The following is a 27,998-nucleotide window of genomic DNA, read 5'->3' as shown; positions in this document are numbered from 1 at the left end:
CACTAAACTTCAAATTAGTTGATTTTCTTTAAAGTAGCACCTTGAAAATTACTAGAAAGTTTTTTCCTTTCCCTATTTCCAAGCATCCTCTGTGCTCATAGCATTATGTTTATATAGTTATTTACTATGTGAGAAAATAGCAATTAAAATTAATTTACTTTCTATAGTACAAAAAAATATGTATGATGCCCTGAATTTTTTTTTGCATTATTAGGCAATGTAAGTACTGCATTTTTTGTTAAGCCAGCAAACCAATGAGTTATAAAAGTAATGCTTTGCTTCCTTTATTCCAAGCAACTAAAAACACTTCTGTTTAAATAAGGATTTCTTATTTTATTTGGTTTACTAAATATATCCCCCCTAGGAAAGAATTGGCTGTTTAAAAAATGTGGGATAGTAATTATTAGGTGATTATATGCAAGGCTATATTATATAAAAATAATGTAGCATTCATAACATTTTCCTTCAGTGCCAGTCATAAGTAATGTGGCCAAATGCTAGAAATAAGATTTATGAATGAGCTGTGCACTCAAGTCAGGAGGTAACTTTAGTTTTGAATCTCTAAACATATTAAAGCTTATGGAACTTGGAGCAGGGTTGAGACAAATCATAGAGTAGTGGAGACAAGTCAGGTCTGCTTGATTTAGGTCTATTCCCAAGAGTATACAAAACTAACTCTTGTTCAGCCTTAATGAATACAGGCATTTCAACATTGTATTACCTCACCAAAATTATTTCTACATTTCCATTAGAACTACTGTTGGTTTACCAGTCTTGCAAAATGGACAGTGCAAATGTCACTCTAATATCAGGCAAAATTAATGTATCTTATAAAATCTCCTTTACTCAGGTTTTAATCTATAATCCAGGACTAACAGGGACTGGAAGAGGGTATTTCATTTATACTTTGGCTCTTAGACATGTCTAGGCTCACACTACTATGAAGAAATAAACGACCATCTTTTATTTCAAAAATAACAAATCTATATCCATACTCTTATTTGATCCTCTGATAATCCTGTGAACATGCTAATTCTTTCCTAACTGCAGGTTTTCCCATTTTGGTTCCTTTACATAGTATGTTTTGTTCCTCATTCTTTATATGCCTAGCTCAGTCTTACCTTCTCAAGGGAGATATAGATAACTATATCCAAGTATGACCTCCTCCATGAGGCCTCCACTGTCTACTCCATCTATAATCTATCTCCCACATGCTCTATCTCAAAACACTATTTATTTCTTTCATAGCACTTAGCACAATTTGGAATTAACTGATTTCTTTATATATGGACTACTAACCAATTACTGGGCTGATTCATATTATATAATGAATTCTTTTTCTTTTTTTTTTTAGGTCAAAAATGGTCAAATGTCAGTATGCCTGGGTGGCTCAGTTGGTTAGGTGTCTGCCTTCAGCTCAGGTCATGATCCCAGGGTCCTGGGATCGAGTCCCGTATCAGGCTCCTTGCTCAGTTGGGAGCCTGCTTCTCCCTCTGCCTGCCGCTCTCCCTGCTTGTGCTCTGTCTCTCTCTCTCCGACAAATATATAAACAAAATATTTTTAAAAAATGGTCAAATGTCAGACATTTCTTGCTGTTCCATGTATGTTTCATGGAGGCAGTTCTTTGTCTATCTTGTTCAGTGCTATATTCTCTAACTCCTGGCTAATATTAAGCACTGAACAAATATGTTGAATGAATGAATGTTAGCTTAACCATGGATATCCATTATTACGGGAAGATGATAATAGCAATAAGGGCATGTAGTCTGCTAAACACTTCACATACAAACCATATGAAGTAGGTATTATTACATTCCTGTTATAGATGATGCTTAAGATGTTAAGTAGCTGACACCTCTTAATTTTATTCAGGACTCCAAAGTCACAGTTATTATGCAAAGACCATTCATTCTTCAAATGTTTTTTTAGTTTCTTCTTCTTTTTTAAAGATTTTATTTATTTATTTATTTGAGAGAGAGAACGAGAGAGCGAGCATGAGTGGGGCGGGAGGGAGAGGGACAAGCAGACTCCCCACCGAGCAGGGAGCCCGATGCGGGACTCGATCCTGGGACTCCAGGATCATGACCTGAGCCGAAGGCAGACGCTTAACCGACTGAGCCACCCAGGCGCCTGTACTGAGCTTCTCCCATGGACCTGAGGCTGCTGAGTGTTAGGGCTGCAAAGATGAATACAACACAATCCCAATTCTACATGAGTTTGCCATCTTTTATTGCAGAAAGACATGAAGATATGTAACCAACAACCATATGATCTGTGCTCTGATGGAAGCAGTGTATACAAGTTCAGAGCAGGGATGCTTAACTCTGCCTGGAGAGTCCAAAGAAGAGTGTCTGAAGGAGGTAACAGTTCAGTTAAGTCCTGAAAGAGCAAGAAATTGTTCATCCTAAAGTTAGAGAGAAAGATGGAAGAGCTTTCCAAGCAGACGGCATAAATGACATGTACAAAGGCATGAAAGTAAGGAAAATATACAGAATTTGGGGGAAAAACCTAATTAAGCATCGCTGAGTAGGTATAGCATAGTGGTTAAGAACACAGGCTCTGAATCTAGATTGCCTGATTTTGAATTCTGGCTCTATTATTTGTTGTCTATGTGGCCTCAGGCAGGTTACTTAGTCTCTCTGAGTCTCACCTTCCTTTTCTGTAACCTAGAGATAATAACTATACCTACTTCATGGGGGTTTTTGTGAGGATTAAATAACTTCATACATATTCAGCACTTTGAATAGTGCCTGGCACATAGTAAGCTTTTAATAATTGTTAGCTGTCATCATGACTGAAATGCACAGCAAATGTGAGGTGAAAGGTAGAATATAAGACTGGAAATGTAAACAGAGACCAGATAATGAAGATCAACATTCCACAAAGAGTATGAACTTTATTGGACTGGGAGTCACTGAAGATTCAACTAGGAAAGTTACATCCTTTAGCAAATCTTTCATTTTGTTGCTAATAAGCAGCCAAACAGACTGTGTTTTGTCTGTTCTGGAAGCGTTCCTAATGAGCAGTAAATGGGCCAAAACAAGCAGCAGGGGGAAGAGGGAGAAAGTAGCAATCAGGATAAGCCATAACTGGAAATCACCCTCTTAATAATCAAGAGTTGACAGGATCTGCTGAACGTAGATCTGGCAAATGCAAGTATGTTTCTTTCTCCAAAATACTGTGAAGAAAAAAATGAATCTTCTCAGAAACAGAAGTTTCTTTAGTATGATTAGCTCACAGGCTAGAGAGCACAACAGATGGGTGGCAGGGCTGCTGGTGTTCCTAACAGAGGCTTCCATGGTGGTCCTGCTACTCTGTGCTTGGACTATGAGTGGGCTGATGAAGTGTGTTTTCCCTCTTATACTGGACACAATCCACAGTGGAAAACTCAAGACTTTCGATGTTCTTTTAGGACAAGCATCTCATTTTCTACAACACTTAAGCCTGTGTTCACCTGACAAAGTGCAAAGTCAAGATTGAAAGGCCTTCATTTGTCTTAAGTCAGGATTTAGGTTGTTTCTTTCCCTCTTTTCCAATAACCAATTTTATTAGTTGCAGCAATAAAAAATAAAAAGACTGGTAAGCCTTCATTTTGATGACAAATAGATTTACGATCTTTGCAGAGAAAAGTTGTTTTCCTTTTTCATAAGTGATTGAGGCACTACAGAAGTCCAACTCGATGAAAACAGCATGGTAGACTCATTTACTACAGATGTGCTAAGTTGACTAGTCTCAAAACACTCATTTATACAGAAGGAAATTCACACAGGCAACTGTGAGCCTCCCCAATACTGTCCTTCAGTTATAGTGACATGACTTCGAAAAAACACTGAAACTGTGGAGTGAATATGCCAAGAATTCTTTAACTCCTCGGCCACATCAAAAAAAGAAAGAACATTGTTTAGGAAAATCAGGCAGTTGCATAATGCTAGAAATCCCAGAATAAATATTTTTCTCAGTGGAAAAATCCAGCAGTCTCTAAAGGTAAGCCAAGAAACACCACGGTGCCATGATTTAAAAAAAAAAAAAAAGACCAATGGAAAGATGTCCTTATCCGTTGTTGAAAATATTCCAGGGAATATGCTAGTATTTAGAGACTGTGTTACTTTCTCTTAATTAGTTTTTCTATTGCCATAGTAAGTTTCAGAAATAAATAGAAATCATTTTACCTAGTGACTAGTTTAGCCATTGTTATCTAATGTCACTGACCAGACTAGTTCCTTATAAAGTATCACCATTCTAATTTCATATCATATATTCTACAGGAAACAGAAACATTTGTAGAAAGTATTTCCGTATTCATAAATACTAATAGCATGTGTAAACTTTGGGGTTCAAAAGGGGATTCCTCAAGGGAAAGTTATTTTTTTTTTATTTTGATGGATACAAAACACTTCAATATTTATGACATCCTGATATTCAAAGTATGCATGTGAAATTTTTCTAACTTATTCTTTGAAAATGCTAAAAGTAGGAGATGAATTATGATCTGATACCTAATTTCTTACTAATGGCAATAGCAGATACCATTCAACTTCATGGCCCTAGGCGATATACTGCAGCAATATTCAACATTATTGTAATTCACATCAATTTCTTTCATCACAAAATTCCATGAGATTTTTATACTAGCTCTATATAAAGGGACACGTAGCTCAGAATCTGTTTTTTAAAAATGACTGCCCAGTTAGAAGTAGAATAGTTTCAGAAGTGGAACTAGAATGTGCATGTTTTATGGTCTAATTTATACTCAGATTCTCCTTTCTCTTGATTATGTCTTCAGACTCTCATCTCTACTAGGTCCATCTAGCATTTAAATGTGCTCAAGTTTCTCTCACTTCAAAATAACTTCTACTTTAATTTCAGTTTCCTCTCTAGTTATTGCCCTACTTTCTCTTTGAGAGTCGAATTTCTCCATTGAATTGTCTGAATATCTGATTTCCTCACTGTCCACTCTCCTCAAGCTCTGCAATCCTATTTCTGCCCCCACCAATCAGATCAAATGGCTATTTGCTAAAGTTACGGATGACCTCCATATTCTAAAATATAATGGTTATAATTTTATCTTTTTTAGATTTTGGTACCAGTCAGGGTCCTTATTTGCAAACATCAGAAACCAATTCTGGATAATTTAAACAGAAAATTTACTGAAAAGTCATTGAATAGCTTATAAAATCACAGGTAAATCCAGAAAGCCTGGTTTTGAAAATGCACAGAATTGAAGGAAGCTTAGGCAGCCAGAGTTTGGACACTGCATTGTGCATCACTGTGGCTGCTGGACATGGACTCTGGTCACCCCTGGAAACTGAGTACTACTGATGTTACTGCCACTGCCACTAGAAGAGAATCTCTATTATCCCTGCTTCTGCATATCACAAACTCCCCAGCCAAAGGTCTTGGTGGACACAACTGATTGGTTCGGCCTAAGTCATGGGCCTATATCCCTGTTTCAAGGAGGAACTGGAAGGTGAGAGTCTAGAATTTGACTTCTGTAGAAAGTGGCCTCTCACTGGGGCACCTGGGTGGCTCAGTGGGTTAAGCATCTGACTTGATTTTGGCTCAGGTCATGATCTTAGCGTTGTGAGATCAAGCCCCGTGTTGGGCTCCAGGCTCAGCAGGGAGCCTGCTCGAAGATTCTCTCTCTCTCCCTCTGCCCCTCCCCCCACTTGCAGTCTCTCTCACTAAAATAAATCTTTAAAAAGAAAAAGGAAAAAAAGTGGCCTCCCCCAACAAGATCAAACAGAGAGTAAACACATTTATAAACATAAAAATGAGGTTAAGATGCTGAGTAGCCAAAAAAACAGAAGCAAAATTAAAGAATACATGTCCAACACAATCTCTCAGGATTATTAAATATAGTTGATAACTTCCTCTTTGAAATATTTTTTGCTAAGTTTCCATGACATTATATTCTTTTTCTCCTATCTATTATGATCACTCCCTGTCAGTCTCCTTTGTAGTCTCCTCATTCTGCCTTTACCCGACTTCTTTTTTTTAAATATTTTATTTATTTATTTGACAGAGAGAGAGACAGCGAGAGAGGGAACACAAGCAGGGGGAGTGGGAGGGGGGAAGCAGGCTTCCTGCCGAGCAGAGAGCTCGATGTGGGGCTTGATCCCAGGACCCTGGGATCATGACCTGAGCCGAAGGCAGATGCTGAACAACTGAGCCACCCAGGCGCCCCCTTTACCTGACTTCTAAGTGATGGCATTCCTCACAGCTTGATACTGGACTTTCTTTCCATTGTTTACTTAATATTAGTATTTTTCTTCATTTGTTCCCCAAATCTATTCTCTGCTTCTTCTCTATCTTGCTATTTGTCCTGGGAATTTGACCTTCATGGACTGCATCACCTGGGTTCCCTTGTCCTCTGTTGACTTTCAGTTGAGGTTGGCCAATGGGCTACATATCACTAGGATATTAGAGGAGGGAGGGGTACTACATTTATTTCTCCCATTTCCTCCTGGCTTTGACATTCTGTCAGTGGCTGGGTTACTTTCAACTATAGCTCCTGTGAGGTGCTCCTTTTCCGACAGCTCCAGCTCTCAACTGGAGTCTCAACTTGACATTATTTCTTTCCTTTAACCTTTCAGCTCTAAGGGCAGTAACCACTTTCTACTGTTGATAGTCTCTGGATTCCCCCAACATCCCTCTTGACTGTCTTAACCCTGTCAACATTTCTGTAAATATTCTCTTCAATATTCAAAAGTAGGGTATTTCATCTACTTTCTAACATGACCGATTAAGTACATTTTTGTACACTAAGGACTCTCACATTTATATCTGACCTCCTCTCTGAGCTCTAGGCTAGAATATTTAATTGCCTACTTAACATCTCCATCTGGATCTTATAACCTTGCCCATAAAATCTGGGTCTCCTTCAGTGTTTGCTTTTTTTTTAGGGATGGGCACTATGATGCACTGAGTTAGAAATTCATACAAGTTAGAAATTTGGAAGTTATCCCTGATATCCATCTCTTTTCCTTACCTCCCATAATCAAATATCAAGTCTTATAAAAGCTACCTCCTAAATACTACTAAATCCACCCACTTCTTTCCATTTCCACTTCACTAGTCTAGTCCAAACCATGGACATATGTAGTCTGGAATACTGCATTACATAGTCTTCTTATTAGTCTCCTGCATCTACTCTTGCTCCTTTCAATCCATTTTCCATAATGAAGCCAGAGGGAGTCCTTTAAAAATGTAAAATTGGACAATGTCCCTCAATAGGGTCCTACTGTCTTCAGATAATGCTCAATATCCTTAATATGTCCTTCAACATGCACCATGATGTGGTTCCTGTATACCTTAATGGATTAGGTAATCTACATCTTGCTACATCTTGCTCATTAAACTTTAGTCACAATTGCTCTTGTTCTGGTACTTCAAACATACTAGGTTCTTCCTAGATTTTTCTATGCTGTTGTCTCTGCATAGAATGTTTCTTTCTGGCTTTCCTCACCCACAATAATCATTCCTAATTTACTAACTACTTATTGTTCAATGTCATCTCTCTCTCCCTACCCCCTCATTTCAAGCTACTTTACTGAGGTATAAATGACATAAAGTAAATTACAAAGTATATAATTTGATAAGTCAGCATAAAGGATTTCACACATCTGTGAAAACATCATCATAATCAAGATAACAGATCCGCCCTCTCCTCCAAAAGTCTTACCCTGTCCCTTTGTAAGCCCTCCTTCTCACACCTCCCTATATACACTCCATGTATAGGATACCCCCGATTTGCCTTCTGTCACTACAGATTAGTTTACAATTTCTTGAATTTTACATAAGTAGAATCATATAGTATGTGCCTTTTATGGGTCTGTGGTTTTTTTTTCAAGTAGGCTCCGCACCCAGCATGGAGCCCAATGTGGGGTTGAACTCATGACCCTGAGACCTCAAGACCTGAGGGGCTTGACTCAAGACCTGAGCTGAGACCAAGTCGGATGCTCAACCTACTGAGCCACCCAGGCACCCCTATCTGCTTTTTTTCACTCAGCATATTTGAGATTCATTCATGTTGCAGCATGTATCAGTAGCTCATTCTTTTTATTGCAAACTAATATTTCATTGTACATATGTACCATAGTTTTTTTAGCCAGTCACTTTTTGATGAACATTTGGGTCATTTCCATTTTGGGGCTATTACAAAGATAAGTGCTATAAATATTCATGGACAAGTTTTTGTGTGGACATATGTTTTCATTTCTCTTGGCTAAGAGTAAAAAGGCTGAGTCCTATGATAGGTATATGTTTAATGTTTTAAGATACTGCCAATGCCAAAATTAACATCTTAATAGTATTAAGTGTTCTGACCTGTGAACATAGTATATATACCACTTGTTTAGGTCTACTTTAATTTTTGTCAGAAATGCTTTATAGTTTTCAGCATATAGCTTTGTACTTTTTGGGGGTCAAATTATCCCATTTTGGTACTATTGTAAGTACTGTTTTTTATTTTTATTTTTTTAAAGATTTTATTTATTTATTTGTCAGAGAGAGACAGAGCACAAGCAGGGAGAGTGGCAGGCAGAGGGAGAAGCAGGCTCCCCGATGAGCAGGGAGCCCGATGTGGGACTCGATCCCAGGACCCTGGGATCATGACTTGACCTGAAGGCAGCTGCTTAACCGACTGAGCCACCCAGGCACCCGTAAGTACTGTTTTTTAAATGTCACTTTCTGAATGTTCATTGTTAGTATATAGAAATACAATTCAAATTTGTATATTGATCTTACATCCTCCAACTTTGCTAAATTTACTTAATTTTTTTGGTAGATTCTTAAAGATTTTCTACGTAGATGATCATGTTGTATATGAATAAAGACAGTTCTATTTCTTCCATTTCAATCTGGGTGGGTTTTATTTCTTTTTATTACCCTGACTAGAACCTGATTGCATTGATTAGAACCTCCAATACAGTGTTAATGTGTCATTTAGATGTAAGAGGGTAATACAGATATCTGTAGGCATATGAGGCCTCAGAAGGTTTGTCTCACAAATACCTACATTGGAAATACTTTTTGGAGGAAGTACTGAAATAACAAAAGAAACAAATTCAAGAGATTCTATAAAGGTTATTGAAAGTAATAGTGATAAAATAGCTTAATTAAGTTTACTACTCAAAAAAGAAGCAATGGAAATAAAAACAGAAAGTAAATGCGTAAAAACTTAAAGTCAGGGGCACCTGGATGGCACAGTCAGTTAAGCGTCCGACTCCTGGTTTTGGCTCAGGTCATGATTTCAGGGTTGTGAGATCAAGCTCCGCGTGGGGCTCTATGCTCAGTGTGGAGTCTGTTTGAGACTCTCTCTCCCTCTGCCCCTCCTCCTATGCTCACGCTTTCTCTCTCAAATAAATAAATCTTTTTAAAAAAAACCTAAAAGTCAAAGTTCAAGGCAATATAAAAAAATGATGAAGGCAAAGAGTAGTTTATAGAAACAAAAGGAAATGAGAGCACACACAAAAACTTATTTTGTTAGAGAGAAGATACAGATAGTGATATTTTAACAAATCAATACAGTTAAATACATACACATTTGGTTTTAAGTTTGGTGCAACTGCTACAAGAACATCCACCAAAAAAGAAAGGGCAACTTTGCAACAATTCTAAACAATGTCAGTGATAAAACAGTCTTTCCCATTAGTGCTGCTATCATCACGCTTATTTAGTTGGGTGTGGCTAATGGAACATCCTGGCAGGGGATTGGAGGTCAGGGGAAGACTGAAATCTGCAGCAGATTCAGGATGTCATGTCAGCTACCTCGCTATTTGCATCTTATGATTGAGCAAGGATAATATCCAATAAGGACCATAATTGTATATATCTTATAAGATTATTAGCCTATCTAATGGGAATCAAGAAAGAAAGAAAAAAAAACAAAAAAAAAGAAAGACAAGTAAAATACAGAATCAAGATGGAAAATATTCTTAGTGGAGAAATTTTAGATGCATCCTCTACGATCTACAGCAGAAGGATGTTCACTATTGCTGCTACTGTTCAACATAGCACTGAAGGTCCCTGCCAACTTATGTGGAAGGAAAAAGAAGTGAGTGTAAGAAAAGAGATCAATCTGCCATTATTTGAAGATGATATTATCTACCTCAAAAACCCAATAGAGTCACAAAAGGAAATTATTAGAAATTTTTAAGAATCCAGTTGTATAGAATATATCCTGAATCAGTAACATTTATTTAAACTAGTAGTAACTGGGGGCGCCTGGGTGGCATAGTCAGTTAAGAATCTGATTCTTGGTTTTGGCTCAGTCGTGATCTCAGGGTCATGAGATTAAGCCCTATGACAGGCTCCATGCTCAGCATGGAGTCTGCTTAGATTCCCTCTCTCTCCCTCTGCCCCTCCCTACCATGCTCTCTCTCTCATCCTCTAAAATAAATACATAAATCTTAAAAAAAGAATTGTATAAATAAATACAATAAACTAGCAATAACTAACTAGAGAATAAAATAATACATAAGGCCTTTATTAAGGGGCAATATTGCATATTGATAAGAGCAAAGAATATGGAGTTAGGCTGCTTTTGTGGCAATGAGACAATGAAAGTGACCATCTCTCAGTGCCTCAGTATGTATGTATGTATTTTTTTTTAAATTGGGGTATAGTTGACCTCAGTTTCTTCATGTATAAAATAAGGATCATAATTGTATGTATCTTATAAGATTATAAAGATTAAGTGAGTCAATACAGTCAAACACTTATCATGGTACCTGATACATACTTAGCATTATATGAATTTTTGCCATTATTATTTTGGAGCTATTCTATTATAGCACAATAAAGATGATAAAAATAAATATTTGCTCTCTTTTATTGGATAACTACAGTGATAAGATATGAATTTTCTCCCAATATATTTATGAATTCAAGGCAAACCCAATGACAATTCAAATTTTCGTTATGTTTTTAGAGAAACTCAGCAAATCTAATCTCAAATGTATGTGGTAGAAGTATAAAGAAGGGGGACTTGCTCTATTAAATATGAGGACACATTACAAAGCCATAGAACAAGAACAGTGTGATAATACAAACAGACCAGGGGGCAGCCAATTTTTTCTGTAAAAGGGCCAGAGAGTAAATATTTTAGATTTTGTGAGGCTATTGGTCTTCGTTGCAACTACTCAACTGTGCTTTGTAGTGCAAAAGCAGCTGTATGTAAACAAAACACTGTGGCTGTGTGCCAATAAAATTAATTTATGGATACTGAAATTTACGTTTCATGTAGTTTTCACACATGACAAAACCTTCTTCTGTTTATTTTTTTCTACCATTAAAAATGTAACAACCGGCTTAGCTCATGGGCCACACAAATATAGATCCATCTGGTTCATCAGGTGTAGTTTGCTGATACCCAGAATGGAATGCTGATATAGACCATGTATAAATGAGAACTTAAATAGAGTTGGTTGGATGTTTTCTGTTTGTTTTTGAGATCCAGTCCCTGCCCTTCTCCACCCCACTCTATGCTTCGGCAGGTTCTTTACCCTCTAGCTGTTGGTTAGTGACATACGAAGGGGAGGTAGATGGGAGAGAGCCCACTCTTGGTACAGGCAGAAAGGGAATATATTGTCGTTAGTGAATTTTTAAAACATTAATAACGCCTTTTTTCATCATCATATACTGGCAATTCTAAACAATGTCAGTGATAAAACGGTCCTCCCCATTAGTGCTGCGATTATCACTCTTATTTAGTTGGGTTTGGCTAATGGGACATCCCAGCAGGGGACTGGGGGTCAAGGGGAGACTAAAATCTGCAGCAGATTCGGGATGCTATGTACGCTACCTTGCTATTTGCACCTTAGGATTGAGCAACGATAATATCCAATAACAGAGGGGTCTGTGGCTGGTAGAGATACTGTATGGACCTTCTGAGAACCCCTCTGTAACAGAATCACAGCTTATATCCATAAGGTTTTGAAGATAAGCCACACCTTCCTTTGTCACGTGTAATTTCCCATCTGGAATGCAGTTCTGCCCTTGCACTGCTTAAAACTGAGTAACAGACCTTGAGACATCAGACGACTATGTGCCCGGAATTGCCCATTATGAGCCAGGTGATATCTGATCCGCTGAATCATAAAACTGGATGTGTAGCAGCAGCATTCTCCTCCTAAATGGAAATGGCCTATATTGAGACTGGGTGCCATCAGGTCCAGAAAGAGCAAACAAAATACGGAAGCAGCCAATTAAGAGTGCCATGATACCTGCTCAACTGCTTTACCTATGCTCCTTCAGCCTAGAGAACGCCCTTTCCCAGTAATGGAGGACGGAAAAGCTCAGATCTGATTTATGGACAGATCTGCACTGAACATCACCATCAGCCAGAAGTGAAAGGCTGCTACATTAAAGCCTGAAAGACATCATCAGTAAAGGGAGATCTTCCCAGCGGGCAAAACTTGGGCAATCCATATCTACGGGCAATCCATATATCCTTGTCTGGTTATTTGCCACCAAACAGCCCTGGTTGATACTCTTAGAGTCCCAACTGCCTTTTGGAATAGCCTTGAGTGCAAACAGCCTCAGCATCTGGCTTGAAGCCCCTTTCATTCTTGTCTGTTCCACGTAGGACCAGTGACTTGATTTCACGCATAATCTTTCACCCGCACAGTCAATAAAAACAGCGTGGCAGATTCTAGCAACAAGGCTTGGAGTGGCATCAAATGAAATCAGTATCTTATTTGTGTTGATTATTTTCTGTATTGGCTTTCTCTTAGCCATTAAATTACTGTCCTTTAAACATGATGCCACTATTGAGGAAGGATGTAGAGCTGTTAGAAAATGTCTATTTTCTTGCTAGAAACTAGCAGCAGGTAACAGTCACTTGCCACATTGCTGTTTTTATGCCTAGAAAACAATTTATATTTTGGTCATCTAAATCAATGTTTTCATTCCATGGAATTTTCAATCCTTTCTAGGGAGAACTTCAGGTGTCACACATTGCCAGAAAAAAAAGTTGTCTGTCACATGAACCATTAAGTAAACTGATATAAAACATAATTGATAACTTTGACCTGTCACTAATATCTGATGATTGCCTAATATACTGAATTATCTGAAATTCTTATTAAACACATTTATGTAGGATCCTGGTTTCTATTATCCATATCTGGAATGAGTATCTGAATTAGTAGTATTAGCCAGACAAGAAATGATTCCCTCTTCCTAGTAATTAAATAAATCTGTTTGCTATTAGTAGTATTTACAACTCACTTTTAAAACCATCCATCCACATACATACCACCTCCATGATCAAGCTTGTGTTCAGCAGCAAGAAATAGGATATGTTTTGAAATGTGGTTTTCTTTGTTTCAACTCTCAAAATCTTATCTAAAGTAATAAGGTAAGATTCGCTATAACATTTCCCAGTAAAACTTAATCCACAAAAATACAGACTCTCAGAACAATTCAATAAGTTTTAAAAATCCCCAACCTCATTTTTTAAAAAAGATTTTATTTATTTATTTGACAGAGAGAGAGAGCACAAGTAGGCAGAGAGCAGGCAGAGGGAGAGAGAGAAGCAGGTTCCCGCTGAGCAGAGAGCTCAATTTGGGGCTGGATCCCAGGACCCTGGGATCATGACCTGAGCCGAAGGCAGACGCTTAACCGATGGAGCCACTTGGGTGCACCCCCCAACCTCATTTTAAGACTAGGACATGGTGAGTCTGGAGAGCAGCATGAGAATGTGGGTCCAGTGCATAAATGCCCTTAAAGACAGATCTCAAATGAAAGAAAATCCTCTTTCAACCAGACTGATGTTGATGGCAGACAGAAGTCTATAAAATAACTATCTTAATTAAAAATATCAGACTGCTGTCAAAGTTTTCTAGGTCTTAATCTGTTGCTCTGATGTTCTGACATATTGCCTCCAAAACAAATAGAAGCCATGGTTAGGCTCCTTAAAAATATTCATCTTTTCAGATAGGATCTGGCTGTATTACTTCTGAAATAACTAAATTGTCTAGCTCATAGTTTCTTAATTAAATTAATTAATTAATTAGTTAATTAACTATTTCAAATGAGATAGCTCATCATAATGAAAGACGAATATTAGCTTGGGTTTGGGCTTAGGTTTAGCACCATGCTATATTTAAATAAACAAGTAGGATTGATTTAGTATTTAAGAAAAGAAAAACAGGTCCACAGATAACCACATCCAAATAGCAGAAATGTAAAAGGGTAAATATTACAGGGTTCTTGCAAGTACATGGTTTATTATTCTAATATTTCAAGTGAAACACAGCGTTAGATTAAAAAAATCTGGATTATGAAGACATTAGGGAAGGAAAGAGAAGAAATGGCTAAATGAAGACAAAATATGATTTTTAAGTTTCTGATCAAATACATAAGATAAACATTTGCATAAAAGTCAGAAAGAAGCTATATCATTGCATCACCACTAGATGAACACAGAGAAAACATTCACACAATTTTTATAAAATACTGAGGCTCTAATACTGAATTTTTGCAGAATTTCCATTGAGTTACTGCCAACCCTTAAATATTCCAAAGGTGGCTTAAGATATTTGATGAACTCAAGACATAGCCAGGTTGTGTAGTCCCTAAAATTTTGCTTCCTTATGGTTCTTATTTATATGTTTTATATGTGCAAAAATGGCATGTGTTATTTATAATACGAGTTGTTAAATATAAAATATCCAAGAGAATATACTCATTGACATTCCCTGAAGATCATAAACACAATTCCAAAACAACTATTAAAGCAGGGGTTGGCTAATCTGAGCCAATATCAAAACTAAGAAAGCCCAAATATATATGGTCTAGCAAACAGACGCTTATAAATTAGAAAGGAAAAGTAAAGAGAGATTCATTCTACTCACAGGCAGTCCCTGTTTTCCTGGTAGCCCAACTTTTCCAGAGTTTCCTGAAATGCCATCAGCTCCCTGGTATCCTTGCATGCCTTTTGGCCCAGGTAGGCCAGGAAGACCCTTGGTAGTCAAAAATTAAGTGGATTATAGAGAGATGTTGTACAAATGTTTAAATGACAAATACCTGTATATTTGGGTATATTTTTAATACCCCACCCCCGGATAAATTTTCCTGTTTCCTTAATTCTTTTTTGGATTCAACAGATCAGGTAACTGTCTTTAAAAGTTCCTTAAACAGAAATGCCAAGCTAACTAAAATGTACTGTGTAAGCTTTTGAGCTTTAGTGCAATTCTCTCATATTTTTCATTGTGCTGGCCTCTGCTCTATCCAGCTATGGAGAAAAGTCAGCTGTATCTTCACCTGTCAGTTTACGATACAGCTATACTTTACCATCAGCAAAACCTCATGTTGTGTTATTTTCTCAAGAAACAAATTATGGTCCTTTTTGTTGCCACTCCAAACTAGATAATTATACGACTGCATAAAGGTCTGAACGTTTCGTTTCTACTCTTGGGCAAGTGCATTTTATCTGTATGAATCTCTGATCTGAATGTGTTTATAATTTATGTTCATTTTCTTTTCTTTTTTTGAACCAACGCAGGACACCCAAAGTAGGCATCTAGCTCTTGGCTACGGAAGCCCAGCAGGAAGTAAGTCTTTGCTAATAAGCCAGTCAACACATATTTGCTTGGCTAGAGGAAACTGATGGCTAAGGTAAAATTAATCTTTGTTCTGCGATGAAATGATTTAAAACATTTTCTTCTAAGACTTTCTGTTCTACTTGCCAGGAAACTGAGAGGATGTGTCCTTCAATTACAATCCAGCTCATGCTTTTTGTTCATGCTTGAGGATCTCTGACCTTTGTCACCAATCATTTAGTCATATTTCAAGTTCCCTGTTTTCAGTCAGGATCAGAGAGTAAGATGAGTCCACAGAGCTCCATAACAATGGAAAATAGCATCCTTCAATTGCAGAGACTTATATTTAAACAGCAATCTTGGTTTTGAGCTAATGGTCATATTTTGTTCCCTGTGTTCCAGCTCGAGCTTAAATTTTTTTTTTGAAGACAAGCTGATTTATCCAACACTTGTCATAATTGGCCCCAAACTTTTCTGCTTGCTGAAGCTGCCAATTCTATTTAGAAAAACAAGAAAGATGAAAAGGGCCTGCTACTTACAGGAATCCCAGGTTTCCCAGAAGGACCAGGAGCTCCTTTTTTCCCCCTAGGGCCCTAAAAATGTGAAGCACAGTTGTCACTTAATTGTAATAAACCTAACTAAGCTGAAGGCATAGAAAAGAACCCTGAGGCGGGGATGCTGCAGCCAGTCCTGCCTAGTCCTGGCTAACTGTACATCACCGAGATTTCCGTTTAACTTCCCTGGGAGCCATTTTCTTTATAGGAAAATGGGAGAATTTGACCAGATAATTTATGAATTTCTATCTAGCTCCAAATTGTAGGATTTAAGAATTTAAATCTTGGCTCTAAAAGGGAATTAAATATTAGTTAATAAATGTCCATGTTTTCAGACAGGGCCTTTGTCTTCCTATTGAAAGTGGCTAAGTGCTTCACTAATTTCATAAACATTTATTGACTATTTTGTATGTGCTGGGGATGCAAAGTCAAAGTTACTGATCTCAAGGCACTCACAGTGTAGTAAGGGACATGAATCAATAGCCTAAAATGTGCTTATCTGGAAGCATGGAGAAGAACATACTTGTGAATCAAAGAAAAGATATTTATTTCCCACGGAACTCTTTGTTTTTCCATGTGTGAGATGTTTTAAATCATAATTGATTCAGCAGTAACTGGTCTGCCAGAATAGTTAGGAACTTTGCCCTTTCCGAATCATGCCATTATTCTGATGATATCCTAAAATTATTTTAAAAAGAAAAAGGTGGAAAAGAGTGACCTAGTTCACAAATAAGAAAAAGAGGCCTATTGTCATTACCAGATACATTTCTCAGAAGTCATCGGAAGTTCTCACAAACGGAATAATTCCACCAAAATGGGATGTTACGTTATTCAAATTTGAAGATAAATTGTGCCAAAGATTCAAACTGACAACAATAACAAAGTAAATAAGTTCATAACATATTACATCCTCTGAAAATGATCTTAACATTTCAAGAAGAAATAGTATATGCAGTCATAGAAAAAAAGGGTATTTTCTGTAAGAGATAAAAATCCAACTTTGTTAGAATTTGATAGTGGGGAGATATATGAACTAAGAGTTCTACCTCCAGCTTGGAAAACTATTTTACTCGCCTCAAAAAGTCACTAATGTAAGGTCCTTCTAAGGGTAAGGAAACCAGGAAATGAAACAGTAGATGATTTGACTTTAGTTGAAGAAGATGCAATTCCTGGAATAATATGATCTCTAAAATACAATATATCTTTTAGGACAAAATAAGGAAGTAAAATAAATAAATAAGATTTTAAATATTGAAAAATTTGTGATTTCAGTTATCTCTAATATCACTAATTAAATAGTATATGAACTGTGATAATATTCAAATATGTTAACCAGAGTGTTTTTTTCCTTTACAGTATTTTTTTTTATGCAAAGTGATAGATCTGTTCTAGATTTTAGATTTTCAAAACAGACTTTTCCTTAGCTTATGAATTTCAAAATAGTCCTCTGAAACTCATGGTGGAGTAATAATTTGAGAAGTATATAATATTTTGGGAAGAATATATTTTTAAATGCAAAAGCCTGATTTCTAAATATTTAAAGCCTATATCTGAGTATCAAAAACCAAGGTGACAAAGAATTCAAATCATGCATTTTGCCATAAAGAACAGATTTAGAATTATAATAGTATAAGAGAAAATTTTTCTTATTTAAGGGGATATAAAGATGTTCAAGTTGGAGAAAGGTAAGAAGAGAAGTAAAAGAGAAGCAAGACTGTTCAACCCTGACAGGGATCTCTGAGAAGGGCCCTTTACACCTCACTCTGCCCTCAAGTCCTAGCTTGGGTAGAAGCAATACCCTCAGATAAGTGTGGGGATTTGGGCACAGAGACAATGGCTAGGGAGACTAAAGTCTTCATTTAGAGGCCCACATAAACTACACTGAGTGTCAGCAATAGAGTAGAAATTTTTGTAGGAGATGTCTAGGCCAGTGGGCTTGAGAAAGTCTGAGTCCTGCAAGCACCAGCATGGTATAGGAATTAGAATGTATTTCCACATGGCCAAGAATAGAAGCATATAGCAGTAAGGGCCTATATAAGAAGACTTTGTACCTTTTCTATACTCAGAAAATAGCTGTACGTGTCAGCAAGGTAGGGCCTTGGTAGATGTCAACATGGTGGGATCATAAGCAACTGGGAATCTACATGGATAATATGCATTTCAGTGTATACTATTGTAAATAGATGACCTAAGACCAAACTCACCTTCCATTCCTCTTCCCCACCACTGCTACCCAGAATGTAACTGCAAACTTGACAAGAGAGTGAATAGGGAAAACTCTAAATAAAATGTAGGATATTTGTGTGGATGGAATAAAAGGCACTCAACTGATTAGATTTCCACCAATTAGGTTTCTACCACCAGGAAGGATGGGTACTCAGGACAGATGTTAAGTTCCATTATAAAGAACACAAAAAACAAAGTTTTATTTTTAGTATACCTGAGTCTATGTCTTATGGTTCAGACATACTACACATGTAAGTAAGGGTTTTACTCCAAATGTTCATATAACAAAATAAAAACAAAGAGATTCACATATCATCACAGATTGATTACATTTTGGGATGACCATTATGTTGGGGATTATTTCAGAAAAGTTAAATGTTGTGTACTGAAATCTACATGTATGGGTCTATTATCATGAAGATTAGAATGGTATTCAGACTTGGATGGGCATCAGGAAGCAGCTCCCAATAGAATAACATGAAAAGGAAAGTATGACTATGAAGTATTTTTTGCTACTTGTAATAGGACAATTGTGGCAAAATCTGTCTATTGAAGACAAAAAGTGTTTAGCAAATAACAAAACTATAGTCTCTGCTGTTTTGAGATGTTCGATTCAGGAAATATATCTTTATTACAGTTATTATCATCATACTAAAAGGAAGTAGGCCAGCTAGAAAAAAAACATAGTCTCACAATTGAGATTTTAAATGTATAACAAGATCAACAGGGGCGCCTCAGTCCTTAAGCGTCTGCCTTCAGCTCAGGTCATGATCCCAGGGTTCTGGTATCAAGCCCCACATTGGGCTCCCTGCTCAGCAGGAAACCTGCTTCTCCCTCTCCTACTTCTCCTGCTTGTGTTCCCTCTCTCTCTGTCAAATAATAAATAAATAAAAATCTTAAAAAAAAATAAAGATCAACAAAGTGTAGAACATTGATAGAAGGTAGTCTAATTCTTTCGATAATGGACATTTTAAAATGTGTCATTATAGTCCAAACCCTTGTTTGCTTTTTATTTAAATGAAACTGAAAAAGAGATACCTCAATACATTGCTAGTTCTAACTTTGTTAGAGAGGATAGCTTTACAATATAAACATAGATTTAGAGTTAGGCAATAATTACTCTTTTTCTCTTCTTTTTTTTAAACCAAGAAATTTCAATTCACTAAAATCTGGAATTTTGTTTTGGAAGAAAAATAAGATTTTGGCTTGAGTCTTAGTCTTTGAAAGCCAGTATAGGACAAATTCACTACATTTGAATTTAAAAAGTCTTTGAAAATGTAGTGGTTGTGCAATCGGCTTGATTTGCTCTTTTTCTCTACGGTTGCCCACTGTCTCATGCATGAGAGCCCAATGAATAAGTTAGTTAAGTAAGATAATCATATTTTACTTAATTTATAAAAGATCTCAAGTAATAGAAGACTTTTGTATAACATTGAGAGTCAGGAAATTTCTAGTGTTGGTTCTGTTGTTAACTAATTCTGTGATCTTAGGTAACTCTCTGAAATTTAAATTTCTTCATCTGAAAAATGAGAGGGTGGTCCAGATGATTTTAAAGGTTCATTTGCAAACCTAAAAAACTTTGCAGCTTTACAAAAACAAGATGACAACAATTGGACAAGATCCACCTGGCCACTGAAGGTGTCCCTACTGAATAATACATGGTCAATGATTATTCTTGTAGCAATTATGACTATTTTAAATTCTAAGAGGGTTTTTAATGTAACCTTGAACTGTATGCCAGCATTGCCCAAAGCAGGATAGAACTAATTCCCTTGGATTATACAGAATTTAAACCATGGTTTCTCAGCATCTTTTGGCTCTAATACACAGGGAGAGTTGAGCATGGCAGCTAGAAATGTAGCTGTCTGGTAAGAATATTTGAATTTCATTGACATAATTTTAATAGATAGTAATAAATACTTTAAAAATTTCTTCTTCCTGACATATGTCAAAAAAGAAGAAGAAAATACTGAGAATATGAAAGTATTGATTGTAAGAGATTAGAAATTTTAGGATCAAACCTTGGGAGAGCATTTGCATCCTTAGGCACTTAATGCAAATATAAGGAAATCAAATGAAAACAGTAGTAGTGTTCTAGGTTCATAGCTTTTTCCACTATTTTTTCCAATTTGGGTATTAAAAATTGTAAGTAAATGGGACAATTACCTTCTCTCTCTTCATTTTTTCTTGTTAAGACTTACCTTCAATGGGATACTTTTATTTTTTATTTATTAGTTCTTATTTATTAAGGAACCTGACAAGGAGTTACTAGGTAGATGTCAAGACTATTCAAAATGGCTGTAGGTGAGTGAGCACCTATGTAATATCAGATTCAACCCAATTTTACTACTTATTCCTGCAAGTAGGAAACACAAAGTATGGATGAAGACTTAACAAATTAGGAGAAATGTGGCCTCAAATTGATTACTTTTTATCCATTCTCACCTAATTTATTATTAAAAAACATGTGTTTTCTTAAGAATTTAATTTAAAATCAATAGCAGGTGAAATCAGAATGCTATGAAAAGCAAGGTAGCAATGAACTGATGGTACAAATTACAAAGCAAGTTATAAGGCAACAACCTTCCATAAGGTTGAGGCAACATCAGTGCATAGGGAAAGAGATGTCTAAATTCAATAGCTAATACATTTGTAGTTTATTTGATAACAGATAATTGGCTTGTCTTATGGAAAAAAATATTTTAAACCAATTGTGAGTCTGTGTCACATAGTCAAACTATTTCTACCCTTATCCTTACTACAATGAAATAGGTTTCACTGATAGGTTTTCACTTTTCAACATTGGTTTTAAGGCTTATTTATATTTTTGCTTGAAACCCCAAGGAGAGACCATTCATTTTGGACAACTTTAGGCAATTTTCACAAAGCCAGAAAAGGCTGCTGGTAAAGGGAAATTGGGATGGCAGTCAAAACACATGAAATAATCAATAACCATGTTTTAGCACAATTATTGACAAACACTCTGATTAGAGGCCTACAGTGATCCTCGCTCTGGAAGTGTGAATGATCATTTAAATTACAATGAACAGTAGCTCCTATGTTCTTGCCTTCTCAAACAAACAATAAGTATCAAGTTGTCTTAAATAATTTCAACTTACTTCAGATCCTCTCTCTCCTTTTAGTCCTCCTTCACCCTGGTCACCTGGCTCACCCTTTAGCAGGAAACCAAACAGAAATCATGTATGAAGCAGAGACCAAGTAAGATATATAAACATTAATTTTTTTCAATGCCAGAATTACAAAGAGTGTTTTCAAAACATACTGGGGGCCCTTGTTGTCCAGCAGCACCTCTTGGTCCTGGTAAACCCACATGACCCTAGGAATAGAAAAGATTATATTATTAGAATAAATAGAGACATGTAATTTAGAGAATAGGGTAGTATCACTTAAAATGGTAGCAAAATGTTACAAAATGCAACTTAAACATCAGGAATTATGATTCTCTGAAATGTTATAGAACATAGTATCTATTGGATATGATGATAACTGAGAAAGAGTGTCAAGTTTTGCTTTGTTTTGCACATAGGTTAATGTAGTGGGGTGAATGGTGGCCCACCAAAAGATGTCTATGTCTTAATCCCCAGAACCTGTGAATATGATTTCATTTGGAAAAATGGTCTTTGCAGATATCATTGAGTTAATGATTTTAAAAAGATATTATCCTGAATTGTCTATGACAAGTACCCTTAAAAGAGAGAGACACACACAAACAACAAAGGAGAGGGCCATGTAAAGACAGAGGCAGACACTGGAGTGATGTAGCCACAACGAGCACTGTCAGCCACCAGAAGCCAGAATAGTAAAGGGAGGATTCTCCTCTAGAGTCTGTGGGAGGGAAGATGGTCTACTAACACCTCAATTTCAGATTCCTGGTATCTGGAACTATGAGAGAATAAATTTCTATTGTTTTTTTGTTGTTGTTGTTTTTATTTATTTTTTTATTATGTTATGTTAATCATACATTACATCATTAATTTTTGATGTAGTGTTCCATGATTCATTGTTTGCATATAACACCCAGTGTTTTAAACCACCCAGTTTACAGTAATTTGGTCAGGAAACTAGTACAGTAAATAACCAGAGGAATAGAGAGTTTGAGAACAAATTTCTTTCTTCAACCTATTCCCACTGTGGAAGTGAACTATGATCTCCATTTTTACAAACTGAGTTCATACCATTTGGATAGATTTATTGAGTTGAAAACTGGAAGTTGTTACTCTATATAATGCCAAGGCACATCAAGTGACTTTGATATTCAGCAATCTGTCATTACCCTAGTCCTCCTAAGAAAGAATGCTGACCTACCACATTTCCCTTTTCAAGTGTGTAAATAGAAACTAGCAACAACCCAAAGGCATGTCTGGGTATGCATGCATGTCAGGGTATGCATGCATGTCAGGGTATGCATGAAGAATTCTGCATGTAATCTCTTTTATCCCCTTCCCTACTGTCCTCTTTGTTTCAGATTATTTCTTCCTACTCTCTGTGGATTACAGAAAGAATGCCATAGACTCATCTGTTTTCCTGGACTAGGAGAAGCAAGGATTGCCTACATAGGCTAACGAATTTATCTCATAGAAAGATCAGTTGAAGCCTTCTTTGTTTGTATTCTTTGAGGCAAATGTTTATGGTTTTAAGATCCAACTTCCTGATTAAAAGAAAAAAAAAAAAAAGGAATCCTGTTTAAGAGAATGAACAGTGGCAAGAGGGAAAGGCTAGTTTGGAAAGCTTTCTATAGAACGTGGCCATAACTAAAGAGAATACCATGGTCTTACCTGACCAGAATCAGGTCAGTCAAGAGGAAGTTTGGTACAAGTAAATATGATGATTATAGGTCATTTATTAAGCAGAACTCAGGAGAGAAGTGATTGGTGAAAACCTGGAGTTACAAAGTGCAGTGAGACCGAGCATATGAGCAAACTATAAAACTCAAAACCATGAATGGCCAATTGTGATTTTGCTACCATTTTTGTCTGTAGTTTACAGGGACCCTTTTAGAATGATCACAGAATAGCTTCTCTTGGTTTTGTGAAGTCTGGATACAAATCTCACTAAAAACAAACATGCTTTCTAGGTGTTTCACTATAATTCCTCTGGTTCTTTCTATTGCAATAAAAATTGACAAAGGCCATTTTTCTGCAGTGTTAAAAATTAAATATGCTGTAGTAAATATTATTATGAAGTCATGTAGGCAAGGTTATGGGAAATGACTGACTTTGCCTAATGATATTAGTGGTGGGATGTGCTAAATGGCCAAGAGGAGCTAGATGGTCAAGGATTTTATAAGGGAAGTGATGATAAGCTGAATCTTGAAGGATGAGAGTTCCAGGCAGGAAAGTAAAAAGAAGACATTCTGGCAGAGGAGATAGCATGGGGGAATAAATGGAGATTCATCTGACAGAACATGTTAAGAAGAGAATGGATTTGAGAGGGCTATCACTGGGGATAGGGAGTCTACTTAGGAAGTTATTAAAGTAATTCAGACAAAAAAGATGAAACCTAAACTAAAGTAGGGCAAAGTGGCTAGATAGCAGAGCTATCTGAGGTCGAAAGAAGTGGCCAAATGGATTTGAGAGATGAGAGGAGAGAGAAAGGAGTGAGAGGAGGGAAAGGATGAGAGAGACAAAGAGACAGAAAGAAACACAGGGAGAGCAATAGACACACACAGAAAAAAAGAGACACACAGAGAGAGCAATAGAGAGAGACACAGACCTAGACAGACAGAGAGAGAGGGATGATTCATTTATTGACTTGAACACCTTAATGTCTGATGGTAGCATTCACTGAATTGGGGACATAGAAAGAAGAGGATCAAATTTGGGGAGGATGATGGAACTGTTGTATAGGACATACTGAGGTAGAGGTGCCTGTGATGATATCCAATAGCAATTTGGATATGCATGCCTGACGCTAAAGAGTGATGACAACTGAGGATTTAAACATTGTTCTTTTATTGTGTGCAAAGATGTTATGGACTTTGCCAAACCAAAGTGGAATGGAGTTTAAGCTAGAACATAAGTTATTCAATGTACTTCTAGGATTCATCTCACACAAGTTTAGTCTGACTTCATCTTGGGTATGTGTATGTTTCTGTCCATAGCTTTAAAAAGCCGATGTTGACAGTATAATATGCTTATTCCCACTATGTACTCTGGCTTTCTCAAGCCTCAGATGAATTTATCTTGACCTATAGAATGTATAGCTTTCTGGATGACAGCTATAATTTACTATATCTGTTTTTATACTGATTAAATGTTCTTATTCTATATGTCTTCTGCATGTGATGTCCACAGAGGTAAGGACTGTGCCTGGGGTGTCCAGTATTAAATTCATGGCACCTAGTTCTGCTCCTGGCCCATGGCAGGCATTCAAAAATATGAGAGACCAGAGATTTTGTTATGCATGATACATAAGATCTGTCATGTATAATAATGCCTAGTGAGTATTTACTGATGACAACGAGCAAGACACATGACTTTTATAATTCAAAAGGAAAAAAGAACAAAGGATGGGGAAAAAGATTTTTAAAAATTTCTAATTGTTCATAGCCAAATGGAAACAAAATCTGCATTATCCATTCCATTTTTAAAAAAGATTTATTTATTTATTTGAGAGAGAGAGAGGGAAAGAGAGTGTATGTCTGCACCCCAGTGGGGAGAGGGGCAAGGGGAAAGAATCTTCAAGCAGACTCCCTGCTGAATGCAAAGCTCAATGTGGGGCTCTATCTCATGACCCTGATATCATGACCTGAGCCGAACCAAGAGTGGGACACTTACCTGAGCCACCCAGGCACCCCCATTCCATTTTTTTTTATCCAGTAGGATAACCTTGAGTTCACCACAATTGTAAGAATATTTGTGAATATAAAAATGTTTTTAAAAAGGTTGGTGATTATTCAGCCATAAAAAGGAATGAGGTACTAATACATTCTACATTGATGAACTTTGAAAACATTATATTGAATGAAATGAAGCCAGACACAAAAAGCTATACATTGTATGATTCCATTTATATGAAATATCCAGGATAGATAAATCAATAGAGATATAAAGCAGAGTAATGGTTGCCAAAGGCTGGGAGAGATACAGAGTGACTGCTTAATGGGTATGTGCTTCCTTTTGGGGTGATGATAATGTTCTAAAACTATGTAGTGTGTGATAGTTTTCAATATTGAGAATGTACTAAAAATCTCTGAATTGTACACTTTAAAATGGTTAAAATGGGGGTGCCTGGGTGGCTCAGTCTGTTAAGGATCTGCCTTCAGCCCAGGTCATGATCTCAGGGTCCTTGGGATCAAGCCCCACGTTGTCGGGCTCCCTGCTCAGCGGGGAGCCTGCTTCTCCCTCTCCCTCTACCCCTCCCCCCACTTGTGCTCTCTCTCTCTCAAATAAATAAAATCTTAAAAAAATAAAATGGTTAAAATGTATATTTTATATTATGTGTATTTTTTTTAAAGATTTTATTTATTTGAGAGAGAGAGAGAGAGAGCACAAGCAGGGGGAGCAGGCAGAGGGAGAAGCGGGCTCCCTGCTCTACGGGACTCGATCCCAGGACCCTGGGATCATGATCTGAGCTGAAGGCAGAGGCTTAACCGACTGAGCCATCCAGGCGACCCTATTATGTGTATTTTAGCACAATAAAAAAGAAGGCTTGATGATAATGCTAACCCTCATTTTACTAGAGTGAAAGAATAGTATATACATTTTAAAATTACAGAAAAGCAAACATTTAAAAATTTCACCTGAGGCTACAACAGAATTACTCTAAATAAAGCATGGTTCCCCTGCATGAATCAAACTTGTGCTTGGGAAAACTTGGCAGGGGACAAGTGCGGATATTTCATGGCTCTCAGATGTCTAAGCAATAAAATTATTGTGGCTGTCTGGCTTAAGATGGCTTGTTTAGAATAAAACCAGCAACAAATGAAAAAATGACCTCTAAAACCTATAGGTTAGACAAAGGATAGAATAAGACAGAAAGGAAGATGTGGATCAAATTAATTCATGAATTATCCACAAGTGAAAACTTCACCAAGAGTATTTGTGGAATGAGGAAGGAGAAATAGATTCCACAGTAGGCCCAGGAAGAAGTTCTCAGATGAAGGATTTCTGAATAAGGTGTGACTATCCAGAATAAGGCAGGCAGGGTTTTTCTTCTGCTAGCCAGGTGAAGACATTCTTTTCTTCTTCCAAAAAAAATAGTTACCTGTTTGTTTGGCAGTAAATATGCTGGTTTAGCTACCAAATGTTTTGTAATTGGTAGAGGCCAAAAGAAGACAGTGCAAGAAGCTGATTTTCCTGAGAATGTTTGAAGTTATGCACAGCAGAAACGAAGTTTTAGATGCTTCTCAAATTATTCTGGAAGCAGTGGGTTGGCTTCTCAACACAAAGAAAACCTAATTTCAAGTAAATACACTGGCTTCCTTGGATTAAGAAACACTTATAGAGGGGCGCCTGGGTGGCTCAGTCGTTAAGCGTCTGCCTTCGGCTCAGGTCATGATCTCAGGGTCCTGGGATTGAGCCCCACGTCTGGCTCCCTGCTCCGCGGGAAGCCTGCTTCTCCCTCTCCCCCTCCCCCTGCTTGTGTTCCCTCTCTCGCTGTGTCTCTCTCTGTCAAATAAATAAATAAAATCTTAAAAAAAAAAAAAAAGAAACACTTATAGATACAAACTGTTATATAAATTTGAAATAGAATATATATATATGACATCCTAAAAATGTTTCTCCACAAATAGAAGAAATGCAAGATGGCCACCTCAACAATTTCACAAACATTTACAGTTACCTTCAACATTTGCTTCAAAGAGAATTTTAGGAAGTGAAAGTTGATTTTTCAGATTTTGGCCTTGAGAAAATGAATTTATTAATGATAATTATCTACCTACCAGCTTGTTCATTCAATCTGGCTATGTAAATCTTCATTTCAGATATGATTACTGAAATTTTATATGAGAGGGGTATATTGGATCAAATTACCCATCAATTCATTATTAAAAATGAATTATGTTTATATGCATATTATATGCTATTATATACACAGCTCAGAACAAAACATTGTAGAAGACAAATCATATTCAAATTGGAGAGCTAAGGTATCTACACATTGAAAATAATTAGCAAAAATATCAGCAACAGAAGATGGTAAAATATTTCTGTTGAATGATTTTTATAAATAATAAATATTATAGGACTACGGAATAGGGAAAGATTCCTGTTCGGGTGAGTTGGGAAAAAAGAAGTTTGAACTAAATTATAAAATATAGATAGGATTTATGTAAATAAAGAGTAGATAATACTGTGAGTAAGCACAGAATGTTGTGAGCAAAGGAAGGACATAGAAACTATAGGAAGAGAACTAGCAGATGACCATTTTGTTTCGCTATTGACACTGTAAACAGGAAGAGAAGAGAGATGAGGCAAGAATACAGAACATCCTTAACAGAAATGTGCTAATAAAAAAATGACACAGAATAAATTCTACACTTAGTCTAATATAATTTTGGCTGATGAAGTTGGTCTCATAAAATACTTCTAAGAATGGAAGAGGACAAGAATTGACAGAAGGCTTGAAAATATGACATTCATCCACCCACTTGACAGCTCTTTATTGAATTCCTACTATACACCAGGAACATTATGTTCTAGAAATTGGG

General features: G+C 36.7%; 1 protein-coding gene across 1 annotated transcript in view; it reads right to left on the bottom strand.

Moving 5' to 3' along the window:
• Nucleotides 1-27,998, bottom strand: part of COL24A1 (collagen type XXIV alpha 1 chain) — a 391,649-nt gene that overhangs the window by 54,693 nt on the left and 308,958 nt on the right. Inside the window, exons 44-47 of the mRNA XM_064588890.1 lie at nt 21,609-21,662; nt 21,445-21,498; nt 16,085-16,138; nt 14,859-14,966 (exon numbers count right to left, since the gene is read on the bottom strand). Of these exons, the coding sequence (XP_064444960.1) occupies nt 14,859-14,966; nt 16,085-16,138; nt 21,445-21,498; nt 21,609-21,662 (270 nt within the window). The remainder of the gene's footprint in view (nt 1-14,858; nt 14,967-16,084; nt 16,139-21,444; nt 21,499-21,608; nt 21,663-27,998) is intronic.

The sequence above is a fragment of the Mirounga angustirostris genome, unplaced genomic scaffold, assembly GCF_029215605.1.
Source record: "Mirounga angustirostris isolate CCGP_5_RB_7025 unplaced genomic scaffold, mMirAng1.0.hap1 SCAF_4, whole genome shotgun sequence".
In the NCBI taxonomy this organism is placed as follows: domain Eukaryota; kingdom Metazoa; phylum Chordata; class Mammalia; order Carnivora; family Phocidae; genus Mirounga; species Mirounga angustirostris.
This window is presented reverse-complemented; position numbering and strand designations above follow the sequence as displayed.